The sequence below is a fragment of the Nannobrachium achirus genome, assembly GCF_963921795.1.
Source record: "Nannobrachium achirus genome assembly, chromosome: 4".
Lineage (NCBI taxonomy): Eukaryota > Metazoa > Chordata > Actinopteri > Myctophiformes > Myctophidae > Nannobrachium > Nannobrachium achirus.
Window position 1 is genome coordinate 49,798,613 of NC_137813.1, and position 17,734 is coordinate 49,816,346.

At 44.2% G+C, this 17,734-nt stretch overlaps 1 protein-coding gene across 1 annotated transcript; it reads left to right on the top strand.

The window, feature by feature from the left end:
- Positions 1-1,114: 1,114 nt before the first annotated feature.
- cyth1a (cytohesin 1a) lies at positions 1,115-17,255 on the top strand. Its single transcript, XM_080723674.1, is given in 14 exon segments — positions 1,115-1,139; positions 1,141-1,182; positions 2,016-2,028; positions 2,031-2,047; positions 2,049-2,105; positions 2,107-2,135; positions 4,736-4,816; positions 5,473-5,585; positions 6,814-6,962; positions 7,966-8,077; positions 13,479-13,555; positions 14,225-14,293; positions 14,726-14,880; positions 15,303-17,255. Coding segments are annotated over 14 exon segments (1,011 nt in total). The 5' UTR covers positions 1,115-1,121; the 3' UTR covers positions 15,382-17,255.
- The last annotated feature ends 479 nt before the right edge of the window (positions 17,256-17,734 follow it).

Below are 17,734 nucleotides of genomic sequence, written 5' to 3' on the forward strand. Positions count from 1 at the left end.
GAGGTGCAGGACAATGGAGGGTCCCGGGGGAGGGAGAGGGGAGGGGTCTGGAGTGCTTGGGGGTCGGCGTTACTCCAGTGGATAGGGATTCCATCACCTTCCATAAGATTCCATCCGCTCCATTACTGTTGATTGCGATCGCAGTCTCGTCTGGTACATTTACTGGAGACAGCACGTGACGGCTACAGTCTGCACAGCCGCTGGCTTTCAGACCGGCGTCGGCCTGAACATCTGTTTGCTGCCGAGTGGCGGGAGCGTTCCGGACAAAAGCCAAAGGAATGCTGGGTAGGGTGAATCAGTGGGAAGTAGTGGTGACCCTCCCAGCGGTCTTGGTGAAGGTGACGTAACCATGGTGACGACGGAGTCTGAAGAATGCACTTTGACCCTGAGGCAGTCGACGGGGCCCCTGAGAAATGAGCTTTTTTCCCGTTAATGCGTGATGTCATGGTTCATCTTTATCAGTGCTTTGTCATCGGTGGTTCCATGAGAACGAGGCCACTGCTCAGGGGAAAGATACTTCCATGAAATGAAACGGAGTAGTTCGCCACAAAAAATTGTTATTTTCTATCAATTACACACTCCCCATGAAGCCTTGAATTCATGGAATGTTTTTGTTTTTTGTCGCAGCCAATAATTTCATGACCCGCGGAGTCTCCTACTGAGTCTCCTATTGATCGATGTCCCGGTCATTAAATTATTGGATTAGGAATGCGACAAAAACAAAGAAATCTCCATGAATTCGAGGCGTCAAGGGATGTGTACTTGATAGAAAGTCAGTCTTTTTTCTCTTTTTGCGTGAACTACTCCTTTTATGCACATTCATCTATTATTTCACAAGACTGGCCCATCTTGTAAAATAAGTTGATAGAAAATCAATCACATGGATTTGTGGAATCCACTTTGGATTGATTTGTTTGTTTGAGTTTGATTGATTCCTGCCTTTTGTAATCATCTGTATCCAGATGGTAGATATGATACTGTAAAACCCATTTATATTTAATAGGAACGATAAAACGACATCACAATTATTATCAGTCACTCTCAGACTCCACGTCGTTTTCAATTCAGATCGTTCTTCGTTATAACAAACCAAACGTCCACTCTGATCTTCCAGGAAGAACATGCAGAGGAACAAACAGGGTGGGCATGGGCCGCAAGAAATTCAACATGGACCCCAAGAAGGTAAGACTTCATTATTTATCCACAAATGGTTAAGCGTAGTCCCTCAGTGTCTCTACCACAGAGCATAACTGTGGTGTCAACGGCCACCTCTTCGCACCGCGACACCGCATCTATATGGCGGCTCTCCGTTGATTCGTCCAGTGGTTCTCAGCCTGTGGTCAGGACCCCCAGGGGGTGTCTCCAAATTATTTTGGGGGGTCCCCGATGATTAGCTTAATGTGCAACATTGTTTTCTCACTCAACAGTAAACAAACCAAGATAACATTTAAGTGTATAGAGGGTATCTGCACATTTCTAAAGTGACAATTTAAGGACTTTTAAATACCTCTAAAATGACAAATTAACCATTGGCCAAATTGTCTAATATTAGAGGCAGAAATTGTGAAAATAGCCGATCTACATGCTCACATGTAGATCATGTAGATCTGCTATTTTCACAATAGAACCGGATTATACAACTGTAATGCCTCAACTCTTAGTGCTCCACAGGGTGGGGGCCTTGGGGGTCCCAGTTAAAATATGATTATTTTGGGGGTCGCGGCCTGAAAAGTTTGAGAACCACTTGGATTCTTCCATACTGGTGTCTTTAATATTTCTCTCATTGTGGGGAAGTTTTGTGAAAATGCGTCGTCGTGTGTGTTGATAGCTTTTTGCTGAAAGATAGTCCAGAAGTACGTAGAGCTGTGGGTTTAAGTGGCTTGAGATTATTTTGATTCATGAGTGTGCGCGACTGTATTATTATTATTATAGCAGGATTATAAGGGTCCTCAGTACTTCAATCTCTCTTCTCTCTCTCTCTCTCTCTTCTCTCTCTGTGTGTCTCTCTCTCTCAGGGGATCCTGTTCCTATAGAGAATGACTTGCTGAGAGAACACCAGTGATGACATCGCTCAGTTCCTCTATAAGGGGGAGGGCCTCAACAAGGACCGCCATCGGAGATTACCTGGGAGAGAGGTCAGGTAGGACAATTGACGTATTTCTGTGAATCTCTATCTATATCTCTCTCTCTCTCTCTCTCTAATGGTTAAGGGGAGAGATGAGAAAGAGAGTGCTCTCCACACTGTGTGCGCTCGTGCAAATGTGTGATTGCGTGTGTTAGGGCCGTCACAATTATTACATAGTCGTCTAATCGCAATTATTTGATATAATCGCAATTCTTTTGCATAATCGTTTCCATGTTGAGAAATGTTCATATAGTTCAAACACTAAAATTAGTGGAAATTAGCAGCAGATCTACAAGCTGAGCTTGTCGCTATTCCAGGCTATTTCCACTATCAATGTTCTTTTTAAGTGTAAAGTTGTCAAATTTGTCAGTAAATTCTTTGTATATTTAAGTTATGCGTCATAATTGCCATGTGCAACTTCAAAGCCTAAAAGCCAAACGGAAATGTAATTGTCAACGACAAAAACACAATTGAATTGTTAATCGCAGTTATTTGAGTGAGAATTAATCGCCATGTAAAATATCATAATCGTGACAGCCCTAGCGTAACGAGAGCATGAGGCGGCGATGATCCACTTCCAGATTGCATAGTTTCCGTCCTAGTGTGTTTCCTCTCGGTCAGGCGACGCCCATCCTTTTCACATTTTAGATAACCTCAAAAGAGCAGCACGTCCGCTACTCGACTGCCACCATATGTTTTAGATTTTCTTATCCATTCTTTAAATCGCCACACAGTCACACAGTAAAAAAAATCCTCAGTGTTCATTCATCCTTTTGTAACGTTGTGACAGATCAAACGGAACCCTTTCGGTTCCATTTGTTTACATTTGTGGACTATCACCGTTAAAGTCACAGTCCATCATTTTTATGTCCCTTCCTGGGTTTTCAAACCCAGGGCTTGCATGAGAGACCAAATTTCTACTGCTCATCCCAAGAGGCAATGCCTGGCTGATTTGGCCTGGGGGAGACATTGCATTCATGAGCTTCAGTCAGAATAACATGTTCTTTTCCCCCTTTATAATCTTAGTTTTAGTTTAGTTAGGCGGTCCTCAGAGTTACTACCTTTTATATGTTAACCACTTGAACCCTAGCCTCCATATTCTGAGAACTTTAGCCAAAAATAGCAGATCTACATGCTCGAGCTTGTAGATCGGCTATTTTTGGCAAAGAGGTTTGGTGTAGAGTGGAAAAAGAGCAGACTAAGTACAGAGTGAAAGGTATTGACGGTTCAAGTGGTTAAATATCTGAAAACGCAAATTCAGATGAACCCAAAATACACTGATGATTGTGCTGTCAAACGATGAAACTAAACTATATGGCATCTATGGGTTGTGGGGGGTCCCTGCTTCATCTCTCGCTTGACTAAGGGGTCCTTGGCCTGAAAACGTTGAAGACCCCTGGTTTAGTTTAATTAGTTTTCCATTGCGGTACCAATAAATAAGTATACTGTGTTAGTTGGCAGCCTTTCGGTTGCCATGTTAAGTGTTCAGATGTGTGGGCTGCAAATGCTTTTGAGAAGCAGGCACTGATCCAGAAAAGGTTGAGAACCACATGTCTTATACAGGACAACAACAACACTGCACACTGCTGCATGAGACCATATATCAGTGAGACGTCCTCAGAGTGGTCCCAGTGTCCCGCTGGACATATCATTCACTCTAAAGGCCATGATGTCAGCAGTGATGTCATGATGAAATATGAGTGGGAGCTGTCAGTCTGTTAACCATACTAGCCCTTACCCGTTCAAAGATATGAGCTCCAAAATGATGTGCAGTGTGTGGGTTATGGGATGTGCACTGTGCATACAGTATATGAGGGATGGAAAGTAACTTTAACTGGTGCTTGCATGATAATATGTAGGAGCATCAATGTAAGAAATACCCGTTTCGATTAATGGCTACCCCCCCCCCCCCCCCCACTCCCCAGCCCGCCCACCCACCCGCCTGCGCCGCCTGCCTGCACACACACACACACACACACACACACACACACACACACACACACACACACACACACACACACACACACACACACACACGGAGAGAGCTGGTTAAACATGTTGCCTCATGCTAGATGCAGAATAGATGTGCCTCATGCTAGATGCAGAATAGATAGTAGATACACCATAAAAATGCTAATATACAGTATACGATTTGTGAAAGTGACAAACGGGCTTCACAGTTATGTTAGGTGTGTTCATATGCTAATGGTGATGCGATTTCAGATCAATTGCTCCAGCCACTGAGGAGAAACGCTGTTTCAGACAGACAGACAGACAGACAGACAGACACTCACTCAGACATTCGCAAAATTATAGTATAGATGAACGAACCCCTAGTGTTCATATGGGTATGTCACAATAGGCTAACGTTCAGTGTGGATATTCAGCAAAACATAGCTATTATTGCCAGAGAGATGTGGTGGGGATAAAAGCAGGGGCCATGTATTTATGTGCCCCTGGGGTACCCTGACCAATGAAGTATATTTGGGTTTTTTAGATAGATTTTGTTATGTGCATAATGTCAAACTTTCCCATAAAAAATAGATGACTGAAATCATGTCTTGTAAATAACATGTATTTTTCTTTTCTTTTTCTTTTCTGTTCATCTAGAGATGACTTCAATCTCCAAGTCCTGCATGACTTTGTGGAGCTTCATGAATTCACAGACCTCAACCTGGTTCAGGCTCTAAGGTAAGACAACACCTCTGGAACTCATAGGCTGTAAGGCAAGCCTTTTTAACATTTAATACAAAACAAACACAAAACAAATTGTTAAAACTCCTACCAATTAAGACCTGAGGCAGATTCTACAAATGCCTTCTAAATCAGTGGTTCTCACACTAGAGAGCAAAAGAAAAAGAAATCTGATGTACAAGCTTGTATATTCGCTATTTTTTCATAGCCAACACTAAAAACTAAAAGGGCACAGATGCTTTCCTGGTTTTAATGGGTTAAACATTAAGATGGCTTACCATATCTGTCATACTTTTGAACGTTTTTATTTTTATGTAAAACTTTGGAAGTTTTACGTGTCACAAAGCGACTTGTCAGCTTGTAGATCTGCTATTTTCAAAGGATTTGTATATATGTGAAAACTTGTGAAATGGGACCCTCTGCATAATGAGTACTTCTACTTTTGGTACTCTGAAGTATATTTTTGGATATTCTTAACAGACTACATAGGGTATTCTACTTTTACTTAAGTAAAACGTGTGTACTTCCAATATCACTGTTTGTACTTAACAATGACTAATCACTCGAGGTGAATAGAAATATGTGAGTCAGTTGAGTATTTTTGTCACACTGATACATTATGATGGCTATGTGGAACCTGTCCCCCCCCACAGACAGTTCCTGTGGAGCTTCCGGCTCCCAGGAGAAGCCCAGAAGATCGACCGCATGATGGAAGCCTTCGCCCAGCGCTACTGTCAGTGCAACCCGGGGGTTTTCCAGTCCACAGGTATACACCGTTTTCTTTTTCCAGGTTACATACCGTACTGCACCACTCACTGCATGCTCGCAAAGTCCCTGAGAAGAGTTCCCCTTAAAATAACTCAGGGACACAGTTCTATATCCAGCAAACCTGGCTTCCTTCCTGAAGTTGCCTCCAATGTAGCCTCCGGTGTAGCCTTGCAGGTTGCTTCTCTCCAGTGGTGTGTTCTAGGTTTTTCAGAGGGATGCGATAATCATTCCAGGTACGACACATAGGGCATTCATCAAATATTCGAATATTCAGCAGATCTACATGCTCACAACTAGCTGGCTGGCTACGAAAAATGTGCAGGTCACTCTATGTACAGTATATAGCGTAACACCGAAGAACACACCAGTGCTTCTCTCACACTGTACCGATATATGTAACGGGACATGAACGGGGACTCTTTATCGCCCATTGCTTTATTTAACACATACAACAGTCTGCTAAAGTCGCGTGTCCAAGAAGGGTGTCTGGCTCTCTGACGGGAGCTTAGCGTCCGCGCCAGATGGATGTGAATAATGCAGTGGCGTTTTCAGCAGCCTTAACGGACCCGATAAAAGTGCTGCTGTGTCAGCCATGTGCAGACCACATTGTCTGTTAGCATAAAACACAAAACAAACCCACAGACACAATACAGTGCACAGCCACACTAACACAGCCCCCACGCACAGAACAACACATCTATACTTCGCTTCCCACACGACGACCTTCCAACCCCGGCCCACTTTCGCCAGATAGACGACGCATATCGTCTATCTCTCTAGCTCTCTCTCTCTCTCAGTATGACTATGGGTCCCCAAAGTGCAATCCTTTCAGCTCGGGTAATTCACATTCATATTTAAACACTGCATTACGACGTCTGCGTTTTTCACACAGTACCATGGCTTATTGCTTATCACACATTGCACATGCACACACACACGCACGCACGCACGCACACACGCACGCACACACACACACACACACACACACACACACACACACACACACACACACACACACACACACACACACACACACACACACACACACACACACACACACACACACACACACAAACAAACACACACACAGCAACCTCGTTTGGAGTGCATGTGTGTGTGTGTTAACGTGCAGGTGTTAACACACACAGAGACCTGTGTTTTGAATATCACCGGTGGGTAGAGGTGTGACCATGCAATCTGTGTGTGTTTGTGTTTGCGTGCTCCAGACACCTGTTACATCCTATCGTTCGCCATAATCATGCTCAACACCAGCCTCCACAACCCCAACGTGAAGGACAAGCCCGCGGTGGAACGCTTCATCTCCATGAACAGAGGCATCAACGACGGGGGAGACCTGCCTGAAGACCTGCTCAGGGTAGGTGGCGCGATGCCCAAACCCTCCCGTCAGTGGCGGTTGGTACCTATATTGCGCCCTGGGCGAGGTAGTATAGCGCCGCCCTATGGCCGCGCAAAGCGCGGCCGGAATTTTTTTTTTTTTTTTTTTTTTTAATACAAAAAAAATATATGATTTTTTTTAAAGTTAAAAGCGGTTCGGTTCTACACGGCGGCAGAACCATTTTGGGCTTAATATAATGGGGTTTATAAAAGCATGATCTGACTGTCTTATGCCTCATTCACACTGTAAGCAGCAAAGCTAATGGTTTGCTTGGTAATTCAATGTAATCTCAATGGAAACCAGCTTTAAGATGCTGGAGATGCTGAGAACAAAGCTTTTTTTTTTTTTTTTTTTTTCTTTTTCCTCTTCATGCGCCCCCTCAAGGTGGCGCCCTGGGCGAGTGCCCCGCTAGCCCCCCTGCAGGCCGCCTCTGCCTCCCGTGCTGTTCATTAGAACTGGACTGTGTCCACAACATGTCACCATCTCTCGATTCAAGGCCTCCTGATCCTCGCACAGGCCCAGCGCACATACACGGCAAAGATCCGTGAGGGGCGAGTTCACAAAAGAATTGCGCAGCTTTTGTGGCCCCTAAACCTGCACAAGTATAACTAAAAGTTATCAAAGTACACACAGGCCCCTTTTCCACCAAAATAACTTTGGTTCGAGACCTGGTGCTTTCACGGAACCGGCGGCCATTTTTTGGTTCCAGTTCCGAACCAACTTTCAAGGTTCTGAACCTATTCATTTTCAGTGGAAACACTCTAAACTGGTTCAATATCTTGAAAAAGAACTGAACCGGTTCAATCCCGGTGTAAAAGGGACCACAAAGGGCGAAAAGCACTTCTAATTGCCAATCAAATAGCATCTCGCTCACAACTCGTCTCATCCTGACACATTGTGAGCTTGTAGATCAGCAAAACAATGAAGGCCTGCTGTTTCTGTGCTCACATTACAACCTTTTCACCCCCTCCCCCCCCTACAGAACCTGTACGACAGCATCAAGAACGAGCCGTTCAAAATCCCGGAGGACGACGGCAACGACCTCACGCACACCTTCTTCAACCCCGACAGAGAGGGCTGGCTGCTCAAACTGGGTGAGGAGCACAACACTTTCAAAAGGATAGCTTCCGTTCCTTATCGGTGTAAAACAGCTCATACAGTTGATAACCCGTCTTTGTTACTCACAGTCACAGCATAGCAAATGATTGGTGAATTAAGTCTGCGTTGCGGAACGACCCGCATACCATAATTATCTACAGTATGTCCGCTTGAGGCCAGCGCGCTGACTTCGAAGTGTGTGTGTGTGTGTGTGTGTGTGTGTGTGTGTGTGTGTGTGTGTGTGTGTGTGTGTGTGTGTGTGTGTGTGTGTGTGTGTGTGTGTGTGTGTGTGTGTGTGTGTGTGTGTGTGTGTGTGTGTGTGTGTGTGTGTGTGTGTGTGTGCGGGCGTGCGTGCTTTGCGCGAATACTCACTTGACTTGAGACATCTGAAGAGCCTCTGCCCGGCCTAATGTATAATGAATGCAGGCCTTGAGATCAGACCATCACATGTGGTGTCTTTTCAATTATTCAACAGTAGGCATGTTCATACATTCTCTGATGCACACACACACTCACTTACTCACGTACTTAAGACATCCGGACGCATGGACGAGAGTTTGGCATCCGAATTCCGCAAATTGTATACGGCACAAACGGTTTTGTAACAAAGAGAGAATTGTCCTCATATCGATATAAGAGTCCTTAAAGAATGCCTGGATTAAAGTTCTCAGTCGCCACGACTGATTTCAGTAATTTGGATTCTATAGAAGCCAGCATGTCTTCTGTGTCTGGAAGCATGTTGCGCACTGAAAATAGCAGATCTACAAGTACTGTGCTGTAGATCGCCAATTTTCGGGTTATTCGTTATTTAAGATTAAAGGGTATTTGAGGTGGTCAAACTAGCAATAGAATACATGTTCAGAGGCATCTTCCATAAACACGAATGGTCTCAGAAATGTCATGAAAAGCAAAGGCCTTAATCTGTGATTTTCTTCAACTGGTTGGCTCTGCGTAGAACAGCAGCAACATAAGGTTTAGAACGATAATACCTGAACATCATCATTAAACTTTCAGTCATGAGATTTTATTTAGCTTTATTCCATGAGGATTGTCTGTTATTCATCTTGCATAAATATACAGAGTCCATTTGTCCTCATGCAAAGCACAACCTTGGATTTCCTCTCTCTCCACCCTCTTGTTTCCCTCTGGGATCTCTCTCCGTTTGTAAAGATTCACAATGACTTTAGCTTTAATAGACGCACCGACCACTGTGAATCTGTACAACCCGCTCCCAATGAAGAAGCACAAATCGCTCTCCTCCCCCAGTGCTCTCTCAGACTGGGAGAGTTGAGCCTAATAATAATCCGGGTGGAAGGTAAAATAATTGGATGTAACATAATGGGAATCCAAGTGGGGGCCACTAAAGTAATGCAGTGCTTTACAGCGTCCACACAACATGGTGCAAAACCTGACCATTTGTGCAGAGCAGCTCCCTCTGGTGGAGTTTAATGGAAACAACAGCTGATATAAAACCCCAAACAACAGGATCAAGAGAAAAGTATAAAAGTATACGAAATGAATGCTTTGTTTGAGTTGTAAAGCAGTGCATCAACAGATAGCCCCCTTGGAATAAGTGTAGCTAACAATTGTGGTGCCTCGATTTCTTATGATTTAATTTGATTTCGTTTGTTTTCTTTTCCTCCTCGTTTGTTTGTTTGTTCCCCATGATTTTGGCTGTTGTCTTTCCTCAGGAGGTATGTACACCTGCTCTTCCCCCCAAAAAAACTAGTCCATCTGTCAGCTCTCAGGTGCTTCTGGTGGTCCGCCATGCTTCTGTTCTCTTCCTCATTTTTTTTTTTTTTTTTTACATTGTATGGGTTTTATTTTTATTTTTTATGTATTTTGTGGGTTTCTTTTTTTGTCCCTGCGTTGACTTTAAGTCTTTTTTTTTTTTTTTTCATTGTTTGTTTGTCTGTCTGGTCTCCCATTGAGTTGGTGGTTTGTCCACGTGCTGCTCTTTTTTATCTCTGTGAGTGGTCGCAGGGCGGGGGCCAGGTGCATTCGTCGCCCCCTTCTGCTTCGTTCGGGGGGGGGCGTGGGGGTCTTTGCTTTGTGACCACTCTCTAGCCAAGCCATTTTGACCTTCTCTTTGTTATGCCACGGTGATCGATATCTTTGGAATCTTTGGTGAGCTGCACTATTACCCCGTTTCCACACAGTGAGCACAACCGAACGTTTACCAGACCATGCTGATTGATCATGCTTCTATTCCATAATGCTGCTATTTCACGGTGAAACATGTTGTTTGCTCTCTGGTTGGGTGGAAAGGGAATACTGCACCTTATACAAGACGGCCCTGCTCTCTCTCTCTCTCTCTCTCCCCCTCTCTCTCTATTTATCTCTCTCTCTCTCTAGCTCTCATGCTGTTAATGAATGTGAAGAGGAATGTTTGGTATTGGACTGAACTGGACTGCTGTGGAGAGGCTGTGGGCATGTGGGAAGAACGGAGGACGGGAGAGTGTGAAGGAGAACGGGGTGCTGTACTGGGTTCAAGCAACATTTAGTTCAAACCACATTGCACATGATTGGTGCCATGCATGTCAGTGAAATGATATTGTAGTCATTTAATTAGACATGCAGTCATGTCATGAGAAAAAAAATAGATTCTTAGCTCAAAATATCTAATTCAGACATCATGAAAAAAAAAACTTTTTTATTATTATTATTGATTGAATTAATAGCTACAAAAAGCAGAAGCTATCATTTAATTTACAAGCAGTCCTGGTTTCCCCCCCTCCTAGCCTTACACTTACCCAGCCTGCTGTCCACCCCTTGCATGGGCGTTTGCCTCCGTTGAACTCCACTTCAGTCTGGTTAATGCTCCTCTGTAACCCTTCCGGAAAATCTCCCGGGACATCCCGCTTTGTCCCGAGAGACATTTTTCGCAAGGGTAGGGGAGGTAGGGGGTGGGGGGACCCTTTCTCTTTTTATTTGAAATAAAGGAATTGCTGAGGCCATCAAAATCAAATCACAACATCCAAAAACCTCAGTCAACTCTTCATCAGCTGTGTGATTCTGCCATTTTGTTTGTGTCTTCACGTGTTGTTCATTGTCTGCTGCTGTGTGCTCCTCCGACATCGCTGGAGTTGTCCACGCCGCGCCGGACCTGCTGGGGGGGCGGGGCTGGGGTTGTTAGAGTTCTCTCTCTCCGCCTGAGTGAAGTGCGCTGATGATGACTGTTAGATCATAGCACGTTGACTAAAACTTAGACTGTTTGACCCTTTCAGACCTATTCACGACCGCTGTGGCGTGATGGGCCATCATATGCATAGTGCCCGCGTGCTGTCATATGACGATACCAGTGTGCTGTATTGTAGTTGGGTTCTAGTTGTGTGCAGTGCTTCCCACTGCGCTCTGCTTCTCTGCCATGGTAGATGGGGTTTCTCACATGTAACTTTGTACTAACACTGGTGGTGGTTTGCCCACGTGAACCTTAGTGTCCTGATCATAATAGCCAAAAATGTAAAAAAAAGAAAAAAAGAAAAAGGTTAACGTTCAGTGAAAAAAGCAGATCGGCAAGCGCACAATGTCGAGCGATGACACAAGCTTGTCGATCTTCTATTTTTGCCGAAGAGATTCGGTGTAGAGGGGGAAAAAGGAGGGGACAAACCCCTGGAGGACTCCCGGTCCTCAACAATGTACTGCGTATAGGGGGTTTTCGCCTCTTCTGTTGCTCTTTAGACACACAGCACACACTGTAGGTTAATTGTGTGATCATGCCTGCCCATGGCTTTTTGCATTACTGTACATCCTGTATGTTGAGAACCTAAACCTGTTCCCCACCGCCACTACTTACTCAAAAGCTTACTCATCGAAACCAAAAACTGGTCCTTCCAGTGTGACATGCCTATAGTTCCTATAGTTTAGAGTTGAGCATAGCTTCAGGCGTTAGTTAGGCTCAAATTGCTTGGCATCTCGTCCTTCCTTAACATGGGGGTGGTGGGGGGGTGCCATCTGCTACTGGGATCAGGTTCCCCCTCTCTCGCAGGAAGTGGGGGTGACAGACCGGGGGTCAAGAGGTTAGCGATAGAGTAACGAGCAACCGACTTAACCAGAGAGCTCCCACTGGGCATAACGGCCTGCGAAAAGACCTCTTTACTCGCCCCGGGCGCTGTGAATTATGGCATAGTCGAAAATGTAACGACTCGATTTCGGTTGTATCGTTCGTTATAGGTTCAGAGAGTGCAAAGCACACGTAGCTTTTTAGATCTATATCCTGCCTATTGATCGTCGTTGTGCTGCACTGTTCTGACAGGGGCCGTTCTTGCTGAGTCGGCGGCCCGGCTAACTAAAAAGGGACCCGGGACAAAGTGAAGGCAGGGGCCATGCACTCGGGTTTCAGACACAGCCAGGCATTAGTAAAAGAGCTACAGCTTCATTCTATGACACACACACACACACACACACACACACACACGCACACACACACACTAGGGCATTCGCCAAATATTTGAATATTCGAATATCAAAGTCACTATTCGACATTGTTCACCAAAATCGAATATTCGCTTATTTTTATTTTTTTATTTTTTTCTCTTTAAAAATATATATAGTTTATAAAGCTTGGCGAGATAGGAAGTCATAAGAAAGAGGCCGTGACCCTCAAAATAAACATACTTGAACTGGGGACCCCCACCCTGACAAGCACTTGGAATTGTAGGTATTACATTTAATGTGACTCGGTTCCACACACACACAGACTCCACTTAACATTCTTATCAAGCCTGTGTGATACTTGGTCATAATTGGGTCAATGCTTTAAACATCTGCTTCCATCACTGTGATCCGTGGGAGATAATATTTACTTTGGTGACGTTCTTCCAAAATGGGTTAGATTCATTGGCTTTGCCTTTAAAAATAAGACATTCTCAGAGGTGTCAAGAACGTTCCAAATAAAGCGAAAACCCCATAGATAACCGGATGCGGTGTTACTTCAAGAGCCATGTGCAAAGTGTCATGATACTGCCTGGGGCATAATATGCATTCAATCTATAGTTCCTATAGTTTATAGTTGAGCATAGCTTCAGGCGTTAGGCTCAAATTGCTTGGCATCTCGTCCTTCCTTAACATGGGGAGGGCTTTGCCTTTAAAAATAAGACATTCTCAGAGGTGTCAAGAACGTTACAAATAAAGCGAAAACCCCATAGATAACTGGATGCGGTGTTACTTCAAGAGCCATGTGCAAAGTGTCATGATACTGCCTGGGGCATAATATGCATTCAATCTGCAATGGGAATGGATTGTTCTTCCTGGAGCCGCCATCTGTCTGTCCGTCCATTCATCTGTCTGCCTGTCTGCTGCTCTGCCCTCCGCTGCCTGGCGTTCATTCTATTTCTCTCGCTCTCTCTCTTCTCCCCATCCATTGAATCTCTCTGACACTGCCTTTCTGCTTCGTAGGGGGACGCGTAAAAACCTGGAAGAGGCGATGGTTCATCCTCACAGACAACTGTCTCTACTACTTTGAATACACCACAGTAAGTACACTTCAACTACAGCATTGGTTCTCACAGTGAGGTCCAGGGACCCCCTGGGGTGTTCCGGGGATCCCCAGCTAAATATGGCATCAAAATCAGTTCAACCACTTTATACTGATAAACATCCGATCCACAATGCAACACGTGTGCTTGTAGAACATTTTGTACGGGGGTCACTGGCACATGAAAAGGTTGGTAAACCTCAACACTCCAAACCAGTGGTTCTCAACCTTTTCAGGTCGCGACCCCCAGAATAATCATATTTCAACCGGGGACCCCCAACCCTGCACAAGCACTTGGAATTGTAGTTGGCATTACATTTAGTTTGACTCGATCTGTTCCATTGTGAAAATAACCAATCTACATGCTCACAACGCCTCGCGTTGTAGATCTGCTATTTTCACAATTTCTTCCTCTATATTTGACAGTTTGACCAGTGTTTGACCATGCAGAGGTAATACAAAAGTCACTTTAGAAATGTGCAGATACCCTGTAACACTTATACTGTATGTTGGTCTGTTTACTGTTGAGTGAGGAAAACAATGTTAACATTTAGCTAAACATCTGGGGACCCCCCAAAATAATTTTGGGACCCCCCTGGGGGTCCCGACCCACAGGTTGAGAACCCCTGCTCTAAACAACTGCCTGTGTCTACCTCTCCTCGTTTAGGACAAGGAGCCCCGGGGCATCATCCCACTGGAGAACCTGAGCATCAGGGAAGTGGAGGATAAGAAGCCGGTGAGATGTTATGGACACAACTCCCATTTAAAGGAATAATACATGATCATTAGCGGATTAGAAAGAAAGAAAGAAAGAAAGAAAGAAAGAAGAACAGAGACATCACTTAATTTTTTAGTTGATTGACAGAGCTCTGAGCTAAGATTGTCTATAATCCCTTGTTTGACAACTGGTTTTCATCCCCAGTAACACACCTGTAATCCCCAACAAATGTATATTGTTGTTACTTTTCAGGATTCAAATTCAAAAGTATCCAAAGTAGCAGATCTGCAAGCTCGAAACACGGCACCATGCAACACGTTTTGAGCTTGTGGATCTGCTACTTTGGTGCTTTTGTGTGATGCTGTAGTATGATCAAGTAGAACATACATTTTCAAATATGGAGATGTGCTGATACTAAACCTCCCTCATCTCATCTCCATGTTGTTGTAGAACTGCTTCGAGCTCTTCATCCCTGACAACAAGGACCAAGTGATCAAGGCCTGTAAAACGGAGGCGGACGGCCGCGTGGTGGAGGGCAAACACACCCTCTACCGTATCTCTGCCCCGAGCACAGAGGAGAAAGATGAATGGATGAACAGTATCAAGTAAGTCCTTCATTGGCCTCTTCATTCTCTGCAAACTAGCAACTACAACTGTTCTAAATGGTGCTTTTCCTTTGGAGTCGTTTTATACCAAAAAGCACCAGGTACTTTGGCCTAATGGAAAACTAATACGGTCGAGTGCTCGTTATATATGAAATGTCATTTGACATAATGGTTAATTGTTATTTTCACACTCATCAAACCATTCAGTGAAAGACATCTGACCAGAATGGTTGTGTATTAACCTTCTTAAGGCCATAAGAGGCCTGGAAAATTCCCATACCTCAACCAATATTGGATAATCGGTTTGATAATAGCTGGTGAACCACTTAACAAAATCCACCTTGAATCAGCCAAAGACGGCTAAAATAGTTTCTCTCGTTCTTTCTTGTTCTCTCTCTAACTCTCTGTGTGTGTTTCTACAGAGCTGCTATCAGCAGGGACCCCTTCTACGAGATGCTGGCTGCCAGGAAGAAGAAGGTTTCGTCCATGAAGAGGCATTAGAGCTGAACACGAGCTCTCCCCATGTTGCACTTGACAGACTCGGGGACTCTGGGTGATACCTGCTCGCTCTGCTCACTGCTGAGGGGGGTCCGACTTGTCGGCAGCTGGGGTAGGGAGGGACACGGGCCGGGGCCCTGGCTCCCTCAGCAGGGGGCTTTCCGGGATACAACCGCTCTCGCTTTGGGACTTTTACTGGCAACAAAACAGGAAGCATGCCTGGGTTTCTAGAGAACAGCCTGGCTTTCTAGAACACAGGACCAAAGCCTAGCCCACCCTACTGTCTGAATGTTCACTCTCTCATCTTTGTTTATTGTTTTGCGTATACTGTGGGCAAGAGGGGGTTTTACACTCTCCCTCCGTGTAATACCCCTTAAAAAGAAAAGAATAACCCTTTGTCCTCATGCTTTACCAAACACGAACTCTGTTTACCATACTCACGTGCAGAGAACATGCAAACACCCTGGCAGTCACCTCGCTACAAATGTATCCTTTAAACTCAGCAGGGCTGACGGAGGGTGTCTCCCCCAACCAAAATATTCTTACTAGAAAAGCAAAGACCTTTTCTTGTGTGCTTTATTATATTTGGGCGATGTGTGTCTATTTTTACAGCTTTCACTGTGGATTCCTCTTTGAGGAGCCTTTTTTGTTTTGCTTTTACAAAGGATTTTGTGTGGGGAAAACTGAGGGGGTGGGGGAAATGGGGAGACATTTGACAACCGTTTGTGATTTTATAGAAAAGTCAAAACTTTTTTAAGGTCTTTCTGACGAGAAGAAGAAGAAGGAGAAAGGAGAAGAAAAAGCCACTCAGGAGATTGTCACAGTGTTCTAGAATGTTCTGTGTCAGGATAGATCTGGACCATGTTCTCCTGTGTCAACCACACAGGAGGTTTTGTGTCCCAAGTTAACTGTAAATGGTTGGACTTTATATGACTGCAGTATAGGGGACATGGTTGTTCAGGTGGAACAATATTGGATACGTCTCTCACTGTTGATTTCCTGAGATGCCTGGGGAATGCATCCTAGGGATTCCCTGGGATAGAGCAGTGTCTGTCACTGTAGGGGTCTATGCAGGATCTTACGGGGGGGCTTTGGGCGTCTGGAAATCAGAGCTGTCTGGCCCCCCCGTACGCACGCCTTCATGTTTTCTCTTTGCAAGTTTTTGTTGCTTTCTTTCTCATCCTGTATATTACAAGTGCACATACACAAGTTGTCTCCTTGTAACATACAACAGCTAATTTCATTATCAGGACCGTGTCTGCCTCTCGATGATGACGTGTGATTGAAACGCTGCTGGTTAGCCACAGTCATTCACAAAAAGTACTCTCTTCTCTGCCGAGTCACCGGTAGGTGTCTAGGCTGCTTAATAATAGAACCAATCGTGTTTAAATTCGACCCACGGGCCAACCTCATTAAGCATTGTGCAACACTGTACCTTAAAATGAATGGAAATTATAGTTCCGTTGTTTTCTAAGCTTCAGGTTTGTGTGACCGATAGTTGGGGATGCTTGGGAGCAGTACACGCAATGCCGCACCGATGTTACTCAGTTCAGAGCCGATCCTCGTGTAAAAGTATATATTATGGCATCGGCTCACAATGAAAGAATACAAACCTACTGTATCAGGAATGGACGCTGTGGCAAAACCAAAATACACCGTGCGCAAATGACTGTTTTGTCAAAACCAGAGGGTTCCAAATCGGTGAGCGCTCAATAACCGGTGACATGTCGTCTTTGTCAACAAACAAAGCTATTTCACAATAGGAAATAATTGTATGTTCAAGTACAATTGCCGCCTAGGAAATGTAATCATGTTCTCAGTTGTGGATAAAACATGTATGTTTTTTTTTTTCTCATGGGTTCTGTGGTCTATACAGTAAAATCGTTCTCAGTTGTGGATAAAACATGTATGTTTTTTTTTTTCTCATGGGTTCTGTGGTCTATACAGTAAAATCTTCAGTGTCAGTTTATCTATTTGTAACTGAGAGGGTACAAAATGTAACCAGATGGAGCCATGAGGATCCATTTTTACCGTCTGAGTTAAATCAACGCTGAAGATTTGACTGTGTATCTGTTACAGAGAGATGAATGCAACATGCAAAACAATCATAATTCTAGACAGTATTGGTTTATTTATCAAAGTTGTATATACTTAAATGTATAGCGGGTATTTGCCTCCGTTTTTGTTTTCATTTTTCAGTTAATGTAGCAGTATGTTAGTTGTAGCAGAGTGCCATTTTTGCTTTATCTTCTGTTTCATAGTGTTTTATTTTGAAGTTTCTATCATTGTCATGTAATCAAGCTGAAATAAAAGACAACTGTGTCACAGGTACTGACTGTATAATCTTTATGCTGCG